Raw genomic sequence first — 24,652 nt, forward strand, 5'->3', positions numbered from 1 at the left:
TAGACACATGATTAGCACAACTTGAATTCACTGCAGAGCAGTAAAATGTCAGGCCATGATGGATGAATGGATGGATGGATGGATGGATGGATGGATGGATGGATCTGAATCTCTTCTGTGATCCCATATGACCTATGAACCTTTGGCTGCTTCCTATTTTTGACAATTCATTCCCAACTATCATTTAGCTGGAAATTTAGAAAGTCCCTCTTCAGATGTTGTATGCATATGTTGGACTATGATCTGGGAGGCCAGGGTTGGAATCCCCACTCAACCAGGACCTTGAGCCAGTCACTGTTTCTCAGCCTAACCTACCTCAAAGGGTTGTTGTGAGGATAAAATGGGGAAGGGAGAACCATGTACACCATCTTGAGCTCCTTGGAAGAAAAAGGTGGTATATACATGAAATTAATTAATGTACATAACCCGGAAGCTGTACGCCAGCTCCCTCAGCCAATAAAGCGAGATGAGCGCCACAACCCCAGAGTCGGCCACAACTGGACCTAATGGTCAGGGGTCCCTTTACCTTTACCACCTTTAATTAAGTAATTAATTAATATTCTCAGTCATGATAAATTTCTCAAAATTATATGCTAAGCTTATAAGATAATCATATTTTGAAAACAGTAGGTGGAAATTTGTCTTCTGGTTTGTGAGTCTGTTTTCTGATATATGGCTATTACCCAACCAACAGCCACAGTGGTTAAAGCAGGATTTAATTTTTAAAAGGTCAAATTTCAGCATATAAATTAAGCTTGTAGGCAACATTAAAGTGCTTCAGGGACCGATTTTGCTCATCCTTGTAATAGAGAATTAACATTTAAAGGGTCACAAACAACAGTAGTGACATATAAAGATCTCTATTTAAACAGGCTGGATGTATTTACTGCATCATAAATCTATTAATTCCAGACACAAAAACCAACTTTTTAAAGGTGTTGAACTGTTCACATTAGAATAACACTGACTGTACAATGGCAAAATGTTTGTTTAGTAGGTTTTCTAATCGTAAGTTTATCTACAGGAATTAATTCAAGCATGCAGATTGATTTGTTCCAACCACAGAAATATAACCAGCACCCCCTAAAAATCCTTATGGGTTTGATGTACTAAACCAGAGCTTTCCAAACTGTGTGTCATGATATGTTAGTGTGTCAGCAGCTGTGTATAGGTGTGTTGCATGAATGTTCCCCACACTCCTTCTAGGGCTGAGAAGGGGTTAGTTTAAGCTTCTGGTTTGCTAGTAAAACTGAATTACTATCTCACGAAAGGATGCATGTCTAAGAAGTGTGTCACCAACATGAAAAGTTTGGGAAGCTCTGTGCTAAACCTTCATTGGTAGCAAAATATGAGGTTCTTCAAACACCTGCTATGGTATGGGGTAATGGAGGGAGAGCAGGCCCCCAGGAGCTGGAAATGATACATAATAAAGAACTAGAGGTCCTGGCTGCTGTAAGTCCCACTATGACCACCTTTGATGGCCTAAAGCTGCAATCCTATCCACACTTCTTGCCCCGTGCTTTCTAGACAAAGGTCCAAGAGGTTATTCTTTTTCCCACAGCTTTCCCTGGGGAAACTTGCAGTTTACCACTGAATTGGAGCAAATGTCAATCCGCAGAAAACCTGATTTGACGTTTGTTGTGATTTAGCGGTAAACAGCCAGTTTTCATGGGGAAGGTGGGAGTGGAAACAAAAAAGCTTTTGGACTCATGCCTAAAAAGTAGGAGACAAGTATGGATGAGCACTTGTAATGTGCATTTTGGGACTTGCTTGGTAAGACTTGAAAAAATCCCTGCTATCTTCTCCACAACTATAAATTTGTCTGTGATTGTGACAGAAAAGGGGCTCACCTTATTTTGCAAAAAGATGGCCGCTTTGGTATGTTAGGCCTGGTTAGGCAAGAAAATGAAGGCGGATGAGGGAATCTCTAGTTCTGTTCATACCTTCTCTGAATACATGAAGGAAGGAAAGGATCACACCTGCTTGTCCTGCGCCCAGCCTCCACAGGGGTACAATAATACCTTCCTGGGTTTCTGTAACCATGGTTGTGAGAAAGAGGGCAGGGTTGAGACTAACAGACTGTGAGGGGAAAACACACTTTGTGGTTTCTCACTAAGCCCCCAAGCTCTGTGTCCCTTCCCCTACCTCATACATGAGGTAGCTGTGAGAAACCAGCTCCCAACCATGTACGCATCTGAAGCCATCCTTGCAAATACTGTACAAAAAAAACCCTCTAAGTAAAGAACCATTTTTCTTTACCCGTGGGAACTCTGTGTTTTTATTTACCTTTTTAAAGCAATGCTAGTGATGTGTGAATGAGGAGGCATAACAGGTGGTGGAAAGACTGAGTGGATTCAGCTTCCAGGCTAAACCAACCAACATGAGTGTAGCTGGGGCGGGGGGGGGTAGCTGCCCCCCAATCAATAAAATTCAGTACAAATATGAAGTTCTGCCTCCCCTAACAAAAATCCTGGCTACGCACATGGCAACCAACTTTATTTTTTAAAACACAATGATTTCTTGAGGTGTTCAAGAGTTTGTTTTGCCCTGAGGGAATTTAAAGTAAAAAAAATCCCATGCTTTCTAGTATAGCAACTCCATTTTAACTGGAGTAAGGACCATCTAAATCCCCCATAAATGGATGACAGTCATTTTCTGAAAGATGCTTGGGTAGAGACTATATTACAAGCTAGCTAATCCAAATTTTAATTGGTTTCATGCAAAGTATAATTTGCCCTTTTGTCTCATGATTTTTGCATTATCTCCTATGACCAAGAGCTCTGCTTTCTGTATCATTAGCATGCATGCACACATGAGTTGCTTAATAACCCACAGAGACTTTCTCTTCCAACCGCCCCTCCTCTGTTTTTTAATGGATTGAGTTACTTTCAATACAGCTTTGTGCTTCAACACCACCAGAGGGATTTTCTAAGGTACAGTCACAATAGATTTATGCATCTCCTCCAGTGACCTCATATGTAAACTGAAAATATGCAAGGCCATGAACGAAACTATCATGATTTCCCTGTGAGGAAAGGCTACATCATTTAACTTTTTAGATTTTAAGAAAAGCTACATGATAGAGGTTTAGGAAATTACAGAGGACATGAAGAATAGTACTGGAACCTGGAGCCATCCCATGAAGTTGTATGGAAGTAGATCTGGGAAAGTACTTCTTCACACACCACACATTTAAAGCATGTGAGGGAACTGTGGTTTCTCTCTTACAGAGCTACATTTCTTAACCCCTTAACAAACTACAGGTCCCAGGATTCTCTGCGAGAAGGCATGTGCTTTAATCGTACGATGTGGATCTGCCCAATGAGTTTATAGCACTTGCTGCCGGAATCTGTTTAGATTAATTTAGATAGCTGTAAAGAGGGATTAGAGACATTTGTGATGGATAAGGTTCCAGGACCAGAGGCAGTATGCCTCTGAATAGTATTTGCCCCGGGGAACAATAAGGGAAAGGGCCGTTGCTTTCCTGCTGTGTTTGTGGATCTTCCTATAGGCAACAGGTTGAGCAATGTGGGACACTGGGTGTTGGGACTTGATGAGCCATTGATCTAGTCCAGCAGAGCTCCTTTCAGGTTCTTCTTATTCACTCACTTATTTCCGCATGTGGTTGCCGGGACCAGGGATAACAGATGCATTCATTCACTACAACCAATTTTATGTGTGTAGCACTATCCACCGCATCTTTATGGGGATACACACACACACACACATTTATATATTTGCAAGAACATTTCCAATGCAATAGTATGTATCTAATCCTATGTATAACAGGAGAGAAAAAAGCAATGTCTTCCCCTCACCTCTCCCCATCCACAACCATACATTATTTGGATATTGTACTGTTAGCTTTAAATAAGGGACTTGCAAAGACAAAGGCCCAAAAATGTATTTAGAGGATACACTCACTGCTCATCTGGGTAAGTCCTCACTCTTTCACCCATTTAACAACCACTGGGCTGCTGATTCTGCATTCTCTCAGCATGAGCTCCCGGCCTCTGAATACTGAAAGGTAGAAGTGAAAAGCAGATGTGGAGTCTGGGAATCCGGCCAGAGAATTAAAATCTGAGATACACTTTTTCTAGAGCTGCCACTTTTAGCATAGACCCCTTTTTGTCTACAAATAGTCACTGGCAGAACGGGGCAAGTTCCAACCAAGAAAAAGGCAAAACTGCCAGCAATTGCTATGTTCCACTTGCTCTGGAGAGCCACATACCTTTCAGCATGGAAAAGACCTACAGGTGCAGAACTTCTTAATGTTTTATTATTTTATGGCCTGAAAAGGAGAATGAAAAACAAACAAACCACCTCTTACCATCAGTGCTGAACTATCTATATATCCCTTGAGTCTAAATCCTATAAACATTATTCCAACAGTTTAAAAAAAAAAATAGTTTCAGAAGAAGAGCAGATTCTCAACTCTTTCCCTACTAGCTGTTTTCCCACTCAAATCACACACACACACACACACACACACACACACACACACACACACGGTTCGGCTCTGGTGGCCAGGGCTGAGCTGGCGTGCAGGCTCTGTGAACCCTCTGCACCCCATAAGCGCATGCCTGGCCTGGCGCGGTAGATTTCCTGACCCCGGGTGCCAGAAAAGGATGCAATGCCACTGCTTGCAAAGCCTCTTCTCCCCATTAGGCTGGGGTGGGAGGAAGATCGCCTTAAGTAGGAGCCCTTTCCAAACCTCCCTTCCCACCCAGCAGAAAAGCTGGACAGTATAACACCTTCCCTTGCTATCTTACCAGGAGGGGAGGTGTTCTGCAGAGCTTTGCCTCTGGTCTCTCTCCGCCCCTAGGGGCAGGGGAGGCCAATGGCAGACCACTCTGCTGCTGCTGAAACCTCCCATACGTGTGTTGCTTCAGTGGTGGCAACAGGGTGGGCAGCCACTTGTGGGGGCACCACCTCTTGTGTTTCTGCCATCTGGGGTGGCTGCTTCGCCCCACCTCATGGGTGGGCCAGCCCTGCTTGGAAGAGTAGTTTTGTGGAGGTGAAAGGAGTTCTAACCCCTTAACAGAATCAGTTTCTAGAGTTTCGTAGCTGAGACAAGAGTTAAATGGTTTTTAAAATGAATAGCATGAGCAGGCTGTTGTGTTCTCTGGCTAATCTTTTCCTCTCTGGAAAACACAGGGGGGCTGGATGGTTCCAGGTCAGGGATAAGGTACTTATGGTCCTGCAAATAATATTGGACTCTAATTCCTGTCAGGCCCACTCAGCATGGCCAAGGATCATGTGTGGTGAGAGTTGTATTCCAGCAACATCCAGAGGACATCAGATTCCCTATCTCTGTTTGAGGTAGTGATTCCAGGGACTGTTTGTTTCTTGGACCACATGGGGGGGGGGAGTAGGGCTGCAACCTACCTACAAAATTATTTTAATTGACCATACAAATTTTTATTGCTAATTGATAATTTGCTGCCCAATTAATTACCGATGGCTTTTTCAGTCGATTAAAAATACTAATAAATTAATCAAGCACGGTACTTTGGAAATTTTGCACAGCATTACTCTCACTTACTCCTCCATTATATGAAGACAGGATATGACACTGTAAGTGGCAGTTCAGGCCTGCAAGTATGTTCTTACTTTGGGGAAGGGGGGCAATTATTTTTTTTATACCTGTGATCCATCACCTTGCTTTTTAAAACAAATGTGCAAAAAACAAAATGAAAGTATGTGAAATGCACATTTTTAATAGTTTATAACGAGCATCCCTTATTTCTGACTTTTTTGGCTCTTTGTGGGTTTTTTTTTTAATACTGTTTATCTAGAAATCCCAGGTTCGTCCCTTTGCCCTGGAATGCATGTCGTATGGTGAAAAGCACATTCATGAGATGCCAAAACCGAACAGCCAGCCTATTGACAGCAAATGTAACAAGAGGGGCCCAGATATACATTTTGCTGCCATAGGTCTAACAGCCAGGTAAGCTTAGGGAGACCACCTGTTCCCTCTTTCAAGTGTTACGTGAAGAGGGAATGATACAATGATAAGCTTATGCTTCTCCTGAAGTGCTGGTTCTTGGACCACACCATAGGCACGCTTGGGTCCTGCTCATTGGCTAAACAAATATGCAATATGTTCCAGGTTTGGGATGGCAACCACTCAAGCAGACAAGGCTGTATAAGCTTGTGCCTGACTACAGATGAATAAGAATGGCACTGCTGGATCAGACGAGCTATCCATCTATTCAGTCTGTTCCAAGATCAGCCAGACAGATAAGCTCTGAGCACACACAAGCAGGGCACAAAGATGATAGCCTTCCCTATTGTTTATTGTCAGCACCTGCTACTCAGAAATATGCCGTCTCTGCACACCGAGGTTCCATTTAGCTGCCATGATTAACATACCATTGAGAGACACCATTCCTAGTGTTTTTGTCTAATCTCTTTATTAAAAAATAAAGTAAGCTGGGAGGCTGGTCCATTTGAGCACATGGGACATTGCCCAATCAACCTCAGCCAACCCCGACTTGCCTGCCTTCTTACATATAACCAGTGCAGAGGGTGGCATTCAGTGTTGCCTTTGTGGAGCTCAGCAAGGAAGTGAATGGGGACAAAACTAGAATGAGTTGGCACTGCCCGTCATTGGCTCTGGCTGCAGCTACCGTTGGTTTTCTCACCTTCTGCCTACCAGTCACAATGCACACCAGCCACCATGAGCCATAATCACATTTTGAGGTAGTAAATTCCAGAAGTTAAAGTTCTAGTACTGCAAGAGAGAGACTCCATCTCCTGCACTTCCCCTTCCATCATTCATAATTTTACAAACTTCAACACAAAGTCCCTTGCGTAATCTTTTGGGATTAGGAACTGTGGACTTTTCAGACTCCCATCATTCCTATGACTATTGTCCTTGATGGCTGGGGCTGATGGGAGCTGGAATCCAACAATATCTGCAGTGCCACAGGTTCATCATCCCTGTAAAACTAAGAAGGTCAGAACATTTAATTTGCCCAATAGAGAATGCACTCAGGAAGTTCTTGCTACTTCCTGAGCAGCCAAATCATCCTCAAATGTTTCAGGACAAAAAAAGGGAAAGAACAGGCAGCCTTTATACATGTATCTCTTATGTCATACCACTAATTATCAGTTTGGATACGTAGAACCATTCTCTCCCTCAAATGAAATTACATAGGAAACCACAGCAGCCTTCAGGGAACATGGGAACTATATATGTACACAAACAAGGTTTGAGGTTTTATACCAGGACACTGTGTGTTGTAATATACTATGCTCTTATGTAATAACGTTGTGTTTTGATTTTTCCATAATGGATAAGAGGATTGCTTCAGATAATTGAAAGAGGCAAGGTTTCAAACTAAGTGTCCTTTTAATTACTGACAGTCCCTTTATTGCTTTTGCCATTCATGCATACCAGTTTTCTTTAGAATAGGTGATCCAGCTAAAAGATAAACATGTTTTTCAGCCTCTCACCACTGTGTTATTTCCAGGCATTGTGTAAACCAATATATATACTCATGTCTTTTCAAACTGGTATGAAGAGAGAGAACATGAATTAGGAAGATTAGCAGAGAAGGAAATTAATATTGAATGTTGTGTAGGAAAATGCAAGAGTGCCATCTTGTGTTCAGCAGGAATGACAATGATTGTACTGTAGTAGTCTAAGTCTTCAATATGTATTTTAGGCAGATGGAATCTACACCTATTTTATGACTGCTGATCTTTGTAGCCAAGGCTCCCCTTGCTAGTAGTTTGATAAATGCATTTGAACATAATTTCTAAAGAATATATACTCCTAGACCCATAAGACTGAAACCTGTCTGAGTCCCTTGATTATTATTATTTTTGCTTTTATATGCTCTTACATGTTTTTCTACTGCTGTTTTATTGGTTTACGTTGTATTTGTTTTGTTTTTCTATTATTTACCACATGGAGGTGTTTTAAATATTAAGCAGTTGATTAATGGTTCTAAATAAATAACGTTCACAAGGTTAATTTAATAATGCCAGAATTACTTGATCTTGGTAGATGTCTCAGAAATACCTCAGAACTCTTGCCCTCCGCGCCCCCTAAACATGCTCTGGGAAATTGGAGGAACACTCAGAGCAGGTTTAGGGGGTGCAAGGGGGTGAGGAGTCCAGTTTTGTGAGCAGACCTCATTACCCACCTAGTGCTACACTGAATTCTACCCATGGCCTCTTGAATGTCAATTAATAGTTTTAGCCTCCTCAATCTAAACACTTTCATTAGATTACAATTACAAGACCAAAAAGAAACACAATTCAAGTGTTGTTGTGATAAAGCTCACAGAAATTGTGTGAAATCTCCTCAAACCAGCCTGTGTTGTGGTCTGCAAGCAGCCTGAGAAAAACTGAGCTGCTTTCAGTAATGGTTAATGAGCCAGAATTTTTTTTTGGGGGGGGCAGGAGTGCCAATTGACATGGGCCTATGATTTTGAGGGGGCCTACTCCAAGACTCCCTGGTATACCCTCCAACATTTCTCCAATGGAAATAGGGACATCCCATTCCATAAGGATAATTTTATTATTTATACCCCACACATCTTACTGGGTTGCCCCAACCACTCTGGGCAGCTTCCAACATATATAAAAACGCAATAAAACATTAAACATTTTTTTAAAAAACTTCCCTATACAGGATTGCCTTCAGACGGCTCAGGGGTTGCATAACTCCATACCCTCCAACTTTCTCATATGAAAATAGGGACATCCTAAGGAAAAGTGGGACATTCTGGGATCAAATCAGAAACTGGGACGGCTTCTTTAAATCAGGGACGCCTCTGGAAAATAGGGACACTTGGAGGGTCTGCCCTAGTAGATGCAAAGGGGGAACACTGGTAAAGATTATTGAAATGGGGCCTACATCTCCCATCTGGCCTGGGCCTATTACAAGGTTTGCACAGTCTTGAGTATAAAGAACCTACTTACCTGTTCTGAATAGTCCGGTAGTCAACATGAATGGCATTTACAGATATGCCAAATAAGAGCCCATAACAATTTATTTGCACATGTATCCATTTGACAAAAAGCTGAAGCACGGATAGGATTTTGCAGTCACAAATCCTAAAGAATGGAGTCTGATGTGTCTATGTACTCAGTCTAATTCCTCCCACCCATGTCTTGTTCCATGTCTCCCAAAACCTCCACTCACTCGTCCGGCTTCCTTTATTTCCTCACAGTATCTACAAAAGCCATTTTAAAACTATCTGGCTGCGAGATACTTCCTACAATCCTTGGCTTCTTTACAAATGAAGCCTCTCCTTCAACAATATTTATGTATTTAATAAAATGTATATACCGCTTAAGGGACGCGGGTGGTGCTGTGGGTAAAACCTCAGCGCCTAGGACTTGCCAATCGTCAGGTCGGCGGTTCAAATCCCCGCGGCGGGGTGAGCTCCCGTTGCTCCGTCCCAGCGCCTGCCAACCTAGCAGTTCAAAAGCACTCCCGGGTGCAAGTAGGTAAATAGAGACCGCTTACTAGCGGGAAGGTAAATGGCATTTCCGTGTGCTGCGCTGGCTCGCCAGATGCAGCTTGTCACGCTGGCCACGTGACCCGGAAGTGTTTCCGGACAGCACTGGCCCCCGGCCTCTAGAGTGAGATGAGTGCACAACCCTAGAGTCGGACACGACTGGCCCGTACAGGCAGGGGTACCTTTACCTATATACCGCTTGGCTGCAAGAACCGCTAAGTGGTTTATTAAAATGGCCTGTTTTAGGAGCCTGTGAAACCGAATGGTGGAAGCTACCACACTTTCTTGTTTCACTGATCAGTGCCAAGAGTCAAAATACTTCTGCCGTAATCCTCTGTCCCACCCACCCCGAAATAACAGGACTGCTTGCTAAAAATGCTGTATTTTTATTACATAACCACAGCTACAATTCAGGTGAAAATCAAACAGCTAAAACCTATCACCACACTTGCTGTCCCAAGAGAAGCTTCACATGGATAGACAGATGTTATACAGATGTCAGAGAACATTTAGTCAAAAATGGTGGCAACTCTTGGTATTAAAATCCACTCATTCCCCAGCAGCTCTGGAAATAAGTGTCTCATGACAAACCTAGCTTATTTACCCAAAATTGTGGCTGTGGTCAATGCCTTTGAGGACGTTTTCTAGAGCAACTTGGTCGTCGGTAGTAAAAATGAGTGAAATTGGCAACAACAGGAAACAAAATTTTGGACTAATCCTTAAGAGGAGAGAGCTACCCATTTATTTTAGAAGGCACTGTGGTAAAGACTGCACTTTTATGGGCTTTGACTTCTAAAATACTTCAGAAATCTGTGTCTATAGCCCTGGCTTGGTTCCAGGTTTGTTCCTCAACTTTGAACATCCTGACACCTTTCTCAAAAAGCAACCTTAAAGGATTTCGGTCCTTACCTTCCTACTCTTTTACCTCAAGTCCTGGAAGAGCAGCTCCTGTTTGCCCCACACGGTCTCCTTTAACAACTATCTGAGAAGCAGTGGCAGCTTCATCTTGTCACTCAACCTCAAACAGGTTGAATCTGTTAAATAATCAAGACCTGTGGGCCCAGAGGAGCCTGAGACTAGGGTATTTCCCCCTCTCCCTCTTCAGGCTCTCTAGTTCCCAATCCTCCCCCCGTGTCTTTTAAAATCTGCAACTTTCTTTGGGGGGGGGTGTCCCTAAGTCATTTAGAAAATTTATTTTTTTAAAATACAGTAAATAAATGCTATAATGCTTCACAAACAGGCTAGGCCGTAGTCTGAGGCAGATGGGATAGTACCAAACTCCTTAATCTGCAGCCTGAGGTAACTGATGCTGCAGCAGCCATAGTTGACTGTTTTCTAGGCATATTACCGATAAGATACACAATGCTGTTTAGGTCCCTTCCCCCACTCCAGCTCATTTCTCAGATTACAATAGCACCCATAAGGGGCTGGGGAGGGCTGCTTTGCAATGTGAGAAATGCCAGCAACCTATCAGGCTGTCTGCCATAGGAGGGAGGACACCACTTAGATGGGTGAAGAGTCATGCTGAAACCACAAATAACTTGCGACTGCTTCCTGATTTGTTCAAGGGCAAGCCAAGATAAGGAGTGACAGAGGTACATTGGGTTTATCTTTCAACTTTATTTTTAAACCAAAAGCAGCATGGGGGAAGTCTGAGCTTGAACAGAGAAATGGGGGTGGAAGGAGAGAAGCGACTCCTTAACCCTTTTATCTTAAGCCATTTTTTTCTGGCCAAAATAATCCTTTAGTTCGTTTTTTCTCCCGTGAAGGGAAAAATATATATACAGGCACATGTGTGTGTACTGCAGGGAGAAAAGCAGTTGAGAAAAGTGAGAGGGATCTTAAATGGAAAGAATGAGGGACAGGATTAAGCAGCCATCTCTCTCTCTGTTCCCTTCCTCTGTTCAAGCTCACAGCTTCCAGAGGCTGTTTTGGTTTAAAAATAGAGGCGTATGACTGCATGTCCCATTAAGTTCAGCCCTCTGTCTTCACACCTCTGCATCCCTTTTTTGGGGCCACTAAGGTACTGCAAGCCCAAAGAAACAGAAACATCTGATTTGCAGGAAATGACTTACTTTTCCTTATAATCTTCCAGAAAATATATATTTCAATGTCCAACATTTTAACTGCTTGTTAAAAATCAAAATAAAGCTCTTGTGTAACAGGTGATGCCAAACACAGAAGCAGAAACTTTTACTTTTGTAAAGAGACTTTGGTATAAGAGGCAAATCAGACCTCATTCATAGTCTCACATTCTCCTCTTGACCTTAATAAGCTGATTTGTATTTTCACTTCAGAGACTCCAACAGCCCATCGTGCAAACTGGCTTAGCTGCCAAGTGGAGCAGTTTGGCAACATGGACAGAAAAAAGTAACGCGCAACTTTTCCATCCCAGCTGGAGTCATGAGGGAAATCCTACTCATGCTTAGGCTATGATTCATCAGCTAATTTTTGGCATGTGAGGGCCATCTATTTAATGAAGAGAAATGATGTTGGGGGGAAACAAAGGTAATGAATGGTGGAGCTGAGTTTTTAAAACTGCAAACTGGATTTCTCTGATAGAAGTGCCCATGTAACAAACTAAGGGAATTTCCGCCAGATATGGAAATACTTTGCTGGGAACTGACAAAATCTAATTATACTAACTGTCATCTTTGAACTTTGGAAGTTAACATTAAAAAAATATATATTACAGTACTAGAAACACAAATTTTCCTTGGGAGGGGAAAGTTTAACCTTTGGTAATTTGAACACAAAAGTATTCTGCTGGGAATCCCTATTCTCAAATGCTGACACTCAAAAGATTGATCTACGACCCAGTGGCCAATCACTACTTTTGGACATCACTGGGGCAAAGCATGGGGTGCCATAAATTTATGGTATCACCTGAGAATAGAGTATGATCTGTAGTATATGCAGATTTTTCTAGGGAAGAGATGGCAGAACAGCACCATAATAGTCTTCAGATTAATCTTTGTAATGGTTACACCACAGAGCACTTCCTAGCACTCAAAAGGATGAACTCTGGTTTTGAAGTACAATACTCATTTCACCTGTCAGTTGACTAATTATAATCCACAGATCACTAGACCAGAATGCTGGGACCCCATACACATTTCTCTTGTTGTATCTCTCTCAAAATATGAGGAAAGTAAATCCAGGGTTTTAAATTGCAAGTCTAAGTGATAATAAGACTGAGCTTGGTTTGCACATCTACATTTTTACCACATACCTGCTGATCTTAACCACTTTGTTCCTTCCCACTAGTTGCAGAAAGTAATCCCTGACTAAGCACTATGTCTGATCCAAAGCCATGGATTGTTTGCTCCCCAAAAAATCCACAATCTCTGGTTCAGACATAATGCTAAATCAGGGGTTGCTGTTTCTTTTGTGCGCCTAGTGAGGAGGAGCAAGAGAGCCCAGACTGATGTATTCATGGTAAACCAGTGTGTGTAAACTGGGATAGAGTGTTAGACTTGGACTATGAAGAACCGGTTTCACATCTCTGCTCAGCTACAAAATTCACCAGGGCAAATCACTCTCTCTCAGCTTTGCCTATGGAATAGGTTTCTTGTGAGAATAAGGTGGGTGGAAATCCTTGAGGGAAAGATGGTAAATGTAAGAACAAAAATAAAATGGCTGATACAATTGTTATCTAAGAGGAATCCTATGAGATAAGAGATTGATATATAAGGCTTTTAGGTTAGCCACATGATATCCTTATTACATACAGTTAATGGGGGTGCAAGGTACCTGCTAGAAAGCACTGTTTAGGGAAGCTTTTAATGTTTAATAGACTATTGTATTTTAATATTCTGTTGGAAGCCGCACAGAGTGGCTGTGGAAACCCAGCCAGATGGGCGGGGTATAAATAATAAATTATTATTATTATTACAAAGAGTGCCTTGAGTCCTCCTTTCTCCATGCATCTCTTCTACCCAATCATGACATGAAGACCTTACATACTTCAACAATATGAATCAATGGGTGCTTACAAAATGACATTTGGAGTTTTGTCTTTTCATTATTGTTGTTAAGTGGCTGTTACCATGGCCAATTTGGTCAGGTAAAGTATGGGGTTGCATAGGTGTAATCACCTACATTTCCTTAACCACACAAATACATGCTGAATACATGACAGCATAAAAATCAATCTGTGGTCTTCTTTGCATTACTCTTGCAAAAAGCTATTTCTGACAAGATGGAATAAATCCTTAATTATTATAACCTCATCACAGGGGTGTAAGAAAGACACTAAAGCAAGGATGCGTTTCATATACATATTTATATATATTTCATGTACAAAGTTACATTCTGAACCCCCAAGGATTCAATAATAAATACTGAAATAACTTCACTGCTATATGAGCTTTCTGGCTCACAGAAAGAAGCCTCAAGTTTTAAACAGACAGCAATTTTAATGCTGCAGTATCCATCTCGAGGTTACAGAGGCAATTAAAATTCAGCATAAAGTGTCTAGACAACATTTTCAGAAAAATTAAAGACCATAAAATGTGTTAAAACATGTTTAAAAGATTGAGAAATGTGCAGCAAAGAAATTGTTAGAGGGAAGGAAAAATATTTAGTGGATAGAACAAAGTTTTGAGGTGCAACATAGGTTGTTACAATATGGCATAACCCTGTTAGGAAAATAAAATTAGCATCCACAAAGAAATGTGTTTTTTTCCACTCTGCATCATTTTTACAAATTTAGGATCTTTATAAGATCCTTTATGCACAGGGTCAACTGCAAGAGTGCCAAGTCAGTTTCAGTCCTTTGGTAACTTTCATAATACTCACATGGAAATAAATATTCAGTTACACATTATCTTCAAGACACCATGTTCATTAGAACAGTTAGCATATTAGAAGATTATAAAAACATTTTGTAGTTACTAAGGCAGCCTATGATAAAGTGTCTACACTCTGCCAGTTCTAACTGATCCAACGCAGGAAGACCTTACAAAGAAATGAACAGTATGGCAGGATATATAAATTTCATTTTACCTTTTACCATGCAAGACACATCTATTCAGACAAATCATGTGCTGCATATTTTTGTGCTTGAAATGCTCTCTCAAACCATTAACAAACTGTTAACTATCAAGAGATTCATTCCAACTCCTGATTTTAGAACTATGAGTACGTGATACATAAGACATTCTCAAAACAGATTATTTATTCTTTTAGGCAATCATTTGATGCATGAAATTTAGCGAGCTTTACCACCTATCGTTTAAAAAGTGCGCTGGAACGGGGAGTGTTTAAATCTTAGTGAATGGTGGTGACGCCCACCATCTAAACCTGCTATTCTTTACGACAAGGGATACATTTAAAAATGAACAAGGGAAAGAGAACATGTGCCAATCTCTCACTTGCACTGAAAAATAGTGCTGAAGTCTCTGCTGGACCGTTGACTCCTCTGCTGTGAATAGCACTTGACTCGATGAGAACAGAATGGCTCAGTTTACTCACTACAACTGGCAAGCTATTAAAAATGCTACCCAGGTGCATCTATTGTCTGACAGCAGTGAAGCACTTCGGAGAAATAGCTCCTTAATTTAAAAAAAATAATAATTAAGGAAAGCACCACACTAAAATGGAAAATAAGTATGTTTTTCCAAGAATGTGAATGTAGCGATTCAGCCACCCATAAACGATCTGGAGAATACTTTCCAAGAAATCATACCATGAAAGGATTACAGAGGTGCCCACAAGAGTGCAGGATTTAAAGTTGATGGGCTCATGAAACTGTGAAGAATTAGTGAGCATTTCATTTGGACACACAATATTACATGCTGTACATACAGCTAGGAGTGGGTAGTATAAAAGCCAAAATGTGTGTCTTGATACAGTTCTCTGTGCCAAGTTAGGCACATGCAGCAAAAGGCCTTTACCCCCTCTGAACATCCTCTCCAAATTGAATTGTATTCTCTCCAGTGTTGGATAAGTGCTTGGATTTGCAACACAAATGAGTGTGGTGTATTTATGCATGTGAGAGTATTCTGGAAAACAAAGAAGAGAAAAAGCTACATGTTTTTCTGGATCTTCCATAAGGTTTTTAGATCAGGGTTCGTTTTCTCAAATTTTCTAAACACAGTTTAGCCATTTGAAAATGTTGAGTAAATTGTGATCACTTATCGCTTTTGGCATATCGGAGGAAAAAAATCTATTACCAAAGATATTAGACATTCAATAAATTTTAACCACACATTTCATGGTCTAAATACATACTTACCAGAACTTATCTGTTGTGTACAAAATATGGTGCTTAAAAAGTATTTATACATATAAATCTATAACCAATAGACCTGAATGTTGTTTTACTAATTTTTTTTTATCAGGTAAGACGCTCATTTCTTTTTTTAAAAAGCTGCCTAAATAAATATTTACACAATAGATCTCAGCTTAACATGATTTTAAAAAAATTAATGTGTGTGTGTGTGTGTATATATATTATATATAAATACATGTTTCCTTGACAGATCACAAACTGCTCCTATTGCATAAAAATGTTTAGGCAGTTTTTCAAGACTGTTCCTTTATTTAATTTGAAACGCTTTTGAAAATCTTCCATTCTGTCACTAAAATCTGATCCCATCTAATGGGAATAGCCACAGTCTCTTGGCAGGTACCAGATGATCATTAATATTTTAATTCATACTTTCCAAGAAATGAAATATTAGGAAGCTGCTACACCTTTTAAGGAATTAAAAGGCTAGCATTCAATTGGGGAAATCTGTAGCAAAGGAGATCACTCTTTCCAAAGCTTGTAGTAAAACAGAATGAGTTGGATGGAGTTATTTTTGTTTCCTCAGACTCGGGGGTAGACTCCCAGACCATTTACAGTGATTCTGTCCCATTAACGTAAGTGACCACACCATTGCAAGTGATCGGCAACTCTCTGCATACAATTTCACATACATAGTTAAATGGATTATGAACAACAATGCATCTGGAACCAATTTAGGGGTGATTTTTCACTTGAGTAGTTAAAAGCTCTCAGCTAATTTGCTCCCTGTTTGAGTCTGTTTACGTCACGTATCATGAACCTGACCAGCTGGGATCCAAGATGATAGGTGTGCAAAGGTGACCTATCCTCTGCCCAAGGAACATACAATCAGGCTGCAAATGATTCTAAGAATGTCCTTTGAGATTAATCAAGATGGGAACAGCTTGATTATGTCCCAAGTACATAGGGAAACTAGGAAAGGATTCTCCCCATAAAATACCACAATTATCATTATTAAGGGCAGTACTTTTCATCTTTAGTGCTACTGGCAATTAAACAAGAAACTTTATGTTATCAGCCCATGGATCTTGATATGAGCAAAGCACATTCAATACATCAGGGCAAACAAGCTTGGGAGGATTTAGAAGTGAAAAAATAAAGAACTTACATCTTGTTTTAATCCTCACCGAATGCACAGAATGACACTTGGATATAATTCATCTGGTATTTCTGAAACAGTACACCGGAAATAACTTTGCTGTTTTACTCAAATGTGCAGATGAATTCAAGATGCTTCGACTAAATTTGTTGTAAAAGAGTGGAAAGGCTCCGGGGAAAGACTTTATCCCAGCAGAGTTGATTACATCAAACCAGCACTGGTGGGCTCCGCTTCTGGCAGCACTCTTTACGGTAGTAAATAACTCGGGTAAGGTACCATATAGCTGGAAACATGCTATAGTAGTTCCAATCTTTAAGAGAGGCCACCCAAATGTACCTTCCAATTATAGGCCTATTAGCCTGCTCTCAATAATTGGGAAACTGTATGCCCATTTCCTCAGTAGCAAACTGACAACTTTTCTAAATGAACATAATATACTATCTGAAGCCCAGGCAGCTTTTCGTGAGAACCATTCAACAACAGACCACTGTCTAATGCTGTCCTTCCTAGCTGAGAAGTATACCAGACATCTACAGGGTAAACTCTTCGTGGCCTTTATGGACCTGAAATCAGCATTTGACTCCATCCCCAGATTCCAGCTATGGTCCAAATTGAGTCTGATTTTGCAGGACAAACGACTTCTCTTTCTTATAAAAGCCCTGTACAATGGAACCAAACTGCAGGTCCGATGCGGTCAACAGGGACAGCTATCAAACAGCATCGAGATGACTAGGGGGGTGAGACAGGGTTGTATTTTGGCCCCCACATTGTTTTGTCTATTCTTAAATGACCTAGAAGAGAACTTAATGGACCCAGATGGACACATTCCAAAAATAGGAATGAGAAGGACCCCTTTGTTGTTGTATGCTGATGACGCAGCCATCATCTCGCGTTCCAGGCCGGGCTTGAATTATCTGTTGAGGAAATTTTCTGATTACTGTTCTGGAAATGGTTTATCCATTAATTATGAAAAATCTAAAATCTTAGTCTTCGAAAGAAGATTCTCCCAGTCTAAATGGGTGCTGGATGGCCATAACCTTGAACAGGTAAAATACTTCAGTTACCTAGGGCTCACATTCCATCATACAGGATCTTGGAAGCACCATTGGCAAACCTCCCTTCAAAAGGCGGAGATTACAAAGCTAGCCATACAGAGATTCTTCTTCACAAAGGGCGGCAAATATGTTCCAGCAGCCTTAAGGGTTTTCAATGCAAAGCCCATTTCCCAACTCCTGTATGCAGCAAATGTCTGGCATAATGGGGACCTGCCAAAGCTAGATGGCTTTCAGGCAAAATTTATACGATCTCTGCTGCAGGTACCTAACTGCGTCCCCAACTCCGTACTTCTGTTGGAAGCTGGTGAATGCCCAATTTCAGCTAGAGCGTGGTGGGCTGCCCTAAGACATTGGCTCAGGATTTCAGTGTTTAATCTAGGGAAGGGTCTGTACCAACATTTGACCAATGAGGAATTTGTCAGCAAATGGCAGAAAACCATGGCTAAAAAAGCCACCTCTATTGGTCTGTCTCCCCCCCAACTGTATTACCTGGGCTATGAAGGCGCCCAAAAGGTTTTAAAGCAAAGATTATGGGACAATGCACACAGTGACCTGAGATCTCGGTCACACGCAGTCTGTAGTCCACTGGCAGCAGGAGTTCAATATGGGTATGTCTTTGAGTTAACATCTTACATCAAAAACCTGACAGTACCTAACTATCGAAGGCTTTTCACCAAAGCCAGACTGAATGTCTTCCCCTCTGCAGTGCTGGATGGTAGGTTGAGAGGAGTTCCCTACCAGGACAGACTTTGCTCGTGTGCCCAAGACATCGATTCCATAGGTCATATTTTGTTACATTGTGCGAAGTATGAGCAGGCCAGGGCTGAACTGATACTACCCTTGCTGGTGCCTTTCCCGGGAAAGTCAGAGTCTCACTATGTCAGGTTTCTACTGGAAGACCGGACAAAAGCTAGAACGTTGGCAGTGGCAAAGTTCTTATCGGTGGTTGCAAGAACAAATGAGCCCTATATTCCAAACAAAGTGCTTGAGTAATCTGGAGGTAGGCTGTATGAACTCTGTATTGATTTGTAATGTTTTGTTGGTCTCTGGACCGTAATAAAGATTGTGTGTGTGTGTGTGTAAAAGTGACACCATAAAATAAACTGAATTCTATTGCAGTGGGGCATTTGGGAGACCTAATTACTGTATAGCATTTGTCTGGGGAAACCAATTTGTTCTCGCTGCGTAACACTGATGCAGTAAAACAGCACAAGCAAATTTCTTGTATTGTTAAGGTTTGAGAGGTATGTGATATAAAGTCAAATGGCAAAGAAATGCTCAAATGTAGTGAAACAGGTTCCACAGAAACAAAATGAAAACAAAAGACATGCAAAAGCTTTTGCAGTCTCAAGCCGCTTTCCGAGGGAGGGGCTTATTCACTGCCGCACATAACCTGCCACACTATCAGGTGGCTCCTCTCAGCTTTGGCTACAGAAGGCTCTAGTTGTAGTGCCTCTCCAAGGATTTCTGATTCTCCAACTTCATCACCTGGGAAGGAAGGCAGAACATTTTATGTGAACAGGTGATTCCAGGGGATACAAAGAAAGGCTGCAGTAGCCCACTAGAAATTTGAGTCCAAAGGAAAAACAGCTGTCGCCTGAACTCAATGAAAACAGAAATATTACTAAAATACACCATGTTGCAGGTTATGTATGTATGCACATAATAGCACACATATAACCCATTGCCATCTGCTGCCCGCTATGTCTGCAATGGTACTGCTAAAGTTTAAGAACCAGAGAGCTCTTAAAGAATACAACAGTAGCCTGCCCCTAACACAAATGGGTTTCTCTTCTCATTATTATTTGCACTTCAAGACCCCCAAGAAACCCCCAGGAAAATAAAGACACAAGGACACAGAATTTAGGTTAGTCTTAATGGGCAAAATTTAGGCCACAACTTTATTGGTTACAGAATGTGAGCGGTATTGACTTGGGCATTGCATCCACAGACTATATCTGACTCCTGCCTGCCTTGCAGGAAGTCTGGAAGGGTAAATCACCAGTAGGGAGAGCCCCGCCGATGTGGGTCAACTCGAGCCCCCCTGGGTTCCTGCTGGGGTCATGGCATGGCCCTAGCCCCTCCCCGGGCTTCAGACAAGATCCACACCCCTGGATTCCTTTAACGGACTACCCTTACACATGATTCCAGAGTCGCGTCGTGGTTTAAATTGGCCCCGGCCACGCCCCCACAGCGTCCTGATTGGTCGCCTGGCAAATGGCGTGGCTGAGACACCCTCAGTGTGACATGGGATGCTACCCTGCACCGTGCTGAGGCGGGGGTGGGACCTGGTGGCCCAAGCGCAACCCGGTCTCACTTGGAAGCAAAAGCGATTTATTAAACTTGCTAGACACATTTGAGAAGCAACTCAAAGCGGCTCCCAACAATAAACAAATAACACATATGTGAAAACCAGCATGAAACAGTGACAGAAAAAAAGCTAAACTCTTTTGTAGTCTCCTGGCAGTAATCTGTAACAAGGGCTTCTGGAAGAAGCAGCATACCAGAATTAGGTAAAGGTAAAGGGACCCCTGACCATTAGGTCCAGTCGTGCCCGATTCTGGGGTTGCAGCGCTCATCTCACTTTACTGGCCGAGGGAGCCGGCGTACAGCTTCCGGGTCATGTGGCCAGCATGACTAAGCCGCTTCTGGCAAACCAGAGCAGCGCACAGAAATGCTGTTTGCCTTCCCGCTGGAGCGGTACCTATTTATCTACTTGCACTTGATGTGATTTCGAACTGCTAGGTGGGCAGGAGCAGGGACCGAGCAACGGGAGCTCACCCCGTCACAGGGATTCAAACCTCCGATCTTCTGATCGGCAAGTCCTAGACTATGTGGTTTAACCCACAGCACCACCCGCGTCCCTATGCCAGAATTACTAGGAACAAAATTGGAATAATTTGTATAATTCAGTACAATCTGTTTTATGAAAGGGGGAGGGGGAAATCAAATGTTCTGATAATCACAGGCTTGAATAAATGGGATTTTTTTTAAAAAGGGTTTACTAGCCATAAACTATGGAAAGGTGCATCAGGTTCATACCTTCATCACCACATTGCTATCAAAACTAGGAACCCAGAGTGGGATTAAGTGGAAAACAGGGGAGGCACAGTGATGGGATTAGTTATCAATGGCTTCCATGGAGTTTTATGGGACACTGTGAACTGGCTGCAATTGGAGACACAGCCAGAGATGAGGTGAGTAGTACCTGCCACTTGTTGAGGATATTTGATGGCCCATCAGGCCGCAAGAAGATTTTTCATTTCCAATCCATTGCTATGGATAATCCGGCCTGTCTAAATTGTCACTGATACAAGTTCATTGACAATACAGAAATATTGTTTAGGGAGTTTTGGGAAACTTTCTGAAATCAAACCATCCTCAAATCATAGTTCAGTCGGGGTGGAAAGAAGTGATCATATCTTCTAGCATTTTATTGAATTGTTCTAAGTTAATTAAAGGTTCTTACCCATCCTGAAGTCAATGTACCCTTCTCCTCCACTTATCACCAACATGGATTTTAAGGGAGCCTGGCTGTTGGATTCCTGCGCGGATACGGCAGATTTATCACTGGGTGGCTCTGGGCCTCCTCCTGTCTGTGGACAAATAACCTGACCTAATGTTGGGGGGGGGGGGGAAGCATCAACAACATTATGATTTATGGAGTACTGTAGTTTGACAAACAAGTTTCCTGAAGTCATTAAGCAGATGCTGACAAACAGTCGTCCGTCCCCATCCCCCCACAAACAAAAAGAAAAACCCTTCTCGTATTACAAAAAAAACTTAATGACTGTCACTCCCTGCTTCACTACTAAGTGTGTCTGACCTTCTTGCCTAGATAATCTTAAACATCTTTGCTAAACTATTGTCATCTCTCACGACGCATGAAAAGAAATTGTAAACATTGGGACAGCAAAAATTAAGGCAGCACTCAGTTTTATGACGACTTTTAATTGTTTTACTCTCTGTATGGTTTATTTTTATGCGCTCCGCTTAGATATGCTAGTTATTAAGTGCCTTTCATAAATAAATATTTCTGAGTAGTGACACATTGCTTAACGTTTGCACTGTATAGGTAACCCGCTAAAAATTAAAACTATGGCATTCTTGTAAAAATTGAGAGGTGCAGCAAAGCTGGTATCTCTTTCCCTGAATATTAACAATACTTGAGGGGAGTATTGATGGCTGGGATTCAACGAGGCCTTTGAATTGCACCTTGCTGGTACAATTGGTTAGTTGTTGAAGAAACTAACTATACTTTTTCCTCCTGCATGAGATGATGGAACTGAAAAGCTTGCCAACAAAGCTCCAGTCAGTTCTTGTCTAGACTCCGGTAATCATCTCCTTGCTGGTCTTTCCATCCATTCACCAGCCCGTTTGCACAACAGACTTTCATTGTCCGCAATGAGACTTCCCCTTCCTTTCTTCCCCGCCCTCCATGCCAAAACCTGCTCCAGACGTTTGGAAGTTCCTCTGGAGCAGATTAAGAGTGTCATGGGGAGCTGCAAGAGGGAGGAGCAGAAGGGAGAGCTACGTTTTATCTGCTAGCACCATGTGGAATATCATCCATGACGGTCACACTCAGCACGTTAACTGTAAAAAAAAAACCTGAAAACTGAATGGAGGAGTCCCGCACAAAACTTACCAGGTACTGCAACGAAGAATTTAACAGCATCACGATGCCCATGGAAACAAAGCTGTGCGTGTGCCATTGAACAATAAGGTATAAAGGTCCCAGGTGTCACTTTATCACTGTTTTCGTCGCCATACACACGTATTACGCTGCCTGGACGGTTGCCAGAACCTGCTGCTGCTTTGTTAGCTAGGGAGAGAGAAAGGAAATGTTTCCCACTTGAAAGGGACAGCTGCAAATATGGCAAAGTTCGGTTTCATCACGAAACCGCACGGTTACCAGTCTAGAAGCTAAAGCCAACTTAGATAAATGAAACAAAAGGGCAAGAAGATGCCGTTTCAAGACAGAGCTGGAAAGGAATAAGACAGCATGCTTAGTTATTTGAAATACCTCAGGGAAGAAAGGGAGTAGTTTGCTAGTCTAGCATAAATTGTACGTTTTTGCAAAACAAAACCTATATTCACAAAAAAGTATGCATGTCAGATTTTTCCACAGGGGATCCACGGACTGGGCTTATCAGTGAAATATAGACTTCTAACATAGGTAAATGACGCTCAAGAAGGGAATTCCAGAGGATAGTCTTGTTAGTCTGCTGTAACCAACACTCCAAAGTTCTTTGGCACCTTAAAAACAAACACATTTATTGTGACATTGGCTTCAATGGACATGTCCACAAAGGCTTTTGCCCCAATAAATTTAGCCTGCCTTTAAACTGCCACAGAACTCTCCTTTTAAAGAAAATATTTCTTGGCAACCATGATTCTTAGATCTCTTAAAGCCAAGAGTTGGGAAGGAGAGAGAGGCAACGAATGGGGGCGTATTTTAAGTCCTTAGTTTCAATTCCACAAAGTGATTTTGTATGCTAGACACACAAAACTATCTCCACTCGTAACAGTATCAGAAGAGGGAAAGAAATGTGATTTGTAACAAGAGAAATATGATGTGGATTAATGACACTTATAAGGTTATGATATTACAAATGGTGCTGGAAGAAAAACAAGAAGCCGGCATGAAAAGTTCAGCTGCAACAAAAGATGAAGACACTAAACTGCTCAGCGGGTTTGGTGGTCATTTAGCAAACATAAAAAACTGCAATGCAGGTAACCTCAAGTGGAAAAACGGTTTAGGAACATACAAAGGGGGGGGGGGAGTAAATTTTAGAGAAATGGGAAACAGCCTCAGAGTGGCTATTAGAGAAGCCTGAGAAAACAGAACTGTTTTTTGTTTGGGATCAGCACTTACCCCTCAGCCCCAGTAAACGTCCCTGGTGGAGGATTACAGCTAAAGTAAGAAAGGAGGAAAGGGGAAAAATGGATAGGTATGACAGCAGAGGAGAAGGATTAATGAGAACCCACCACTTGCGTTCTGGTTTTTGATAAGAGCTTTATATATTAAGCTCCTAACTACTAGAAGGTACAATCAGAAGGAGATAAATGAACATCTTTCTTTCAGCTTCAGTGGCCAAAGGAGGTAGGAGCACCTTTAATATTCTGACATATTGGCAAACTGCGTTTCCCCTTTCTCTCTTTTCTTCAAGAACGGACACCATCAAATTTGACAGGAATAAGACTGCCATCTCCTCCTCCAGGAAAGGGAAAGGGGGGAAAAAAAGACCCACCAGCTCTGTTTCTCACATTTTAGTTTGTGTGCCAACGAGCAGTGGACATTGTCTTAGGTAAGGGGGTGGGTAGCTGTCACCCGACTTTTCCCCCTCCACCACCCCCATACTTACCTATTCCTCTGAAGTTCCACTGATGCTGTCTAGGTGGTAAGGATAATGTCACAAACATTATCGTCACAATCGTTAGAACACCTTATATGGAGTTGGGAGCACCTGTTGCTAAAACAACTGGTGGTGGTAAGGATATCTGTCCAGCTCAGCAATCTCTACATATTCTTGCCTATTTAGTCCTAGAAGCATATATAAAAAAAACACACCAATTCCTCTTTTCTATCCTCTAAAAAAAAGTTAACTGCATTTTATTTTTTAAAAAAAGCCTAAGGTGAATGTAGCTGATTTTCGGGAGCATTTTCACCATTTTAAAAACTGTTACAATTCAAAGTAGTTGTTTTTGATTGAATGCACATAACTGC

General features: G+C 41.7%; 1 protein-coding gene and 1 long non-coding RNA gene across 7 annotated transcripts in view; one reads left to right on the forward strand and one right to left on the reverse strand.

Moving 5' to 3' along the window:
• Positions 1 to 10,652: 10,652 nt before the first annotated feature.
• On the forward strand, positions 10,653 to 14,103 carry LOC308581908. The gene is made up of 2 exons (XR_014005372.1): positions 10,653 to 11,074; positions 11,777 to 14,103. It is a non-coding gene; the product is annotated as an uncharacterized lncRNA (long non-coding RNA).
• A 5,031-nt stretch (positions 14,104 to 19,134) lies between these two features.
• The window catches only part of SPAG9 (sperm associated antigen 9), a 72,153-nt gene continuing 66,635 nt past the window's right edge, over positions 19,135 to 24,652 (reverse strand). For 4 of the 6 annotated variants that reach the window (XM_081184528.1, XM_081184527.1, XM_081184532.1 and 1 more), the window contains 4 exons: positions 23,801 to 23,839; positions 22,571 to 22,747; positions 21,395 to 21,541; positions 19,135 to 19,413 (listed from right to left, as the gene is read on the reverse strand). In XM_081184528.1, the coding sequence (XP_081040654.1) occupies positions 19,298 to 19,413; positions 21,395 to 21,541; positions 22,571 to 22,747; positions 23,801 to 23,839 (479 nt within the window). In that variant the 3' untranslated portion in view covers positions 19,135 to 19,297. The remainder of the gene's footprint in view (positions 19,414 to 21,394; positions 21,542 to 22,570; positions 22,748 to 23,800; positions 23,840 to 24,652) is intronic. The other 2 variants (XM_081184530.1, XM_081184529.1) reach the window with 1 other exon arrangement.

The sequence above is a fragment of the Podarcis bocagei genome, assembly GCF_964188305.1.
Source record: "Podarcis bocagei genome assembly, chromosome: 2".
Taxonomy (NCBI): Eukaryota; Metazoa; Chordata; class Lepidosauria; order Squamata; family Lacertidae; genus Podarcis; species Podarcis bocagei.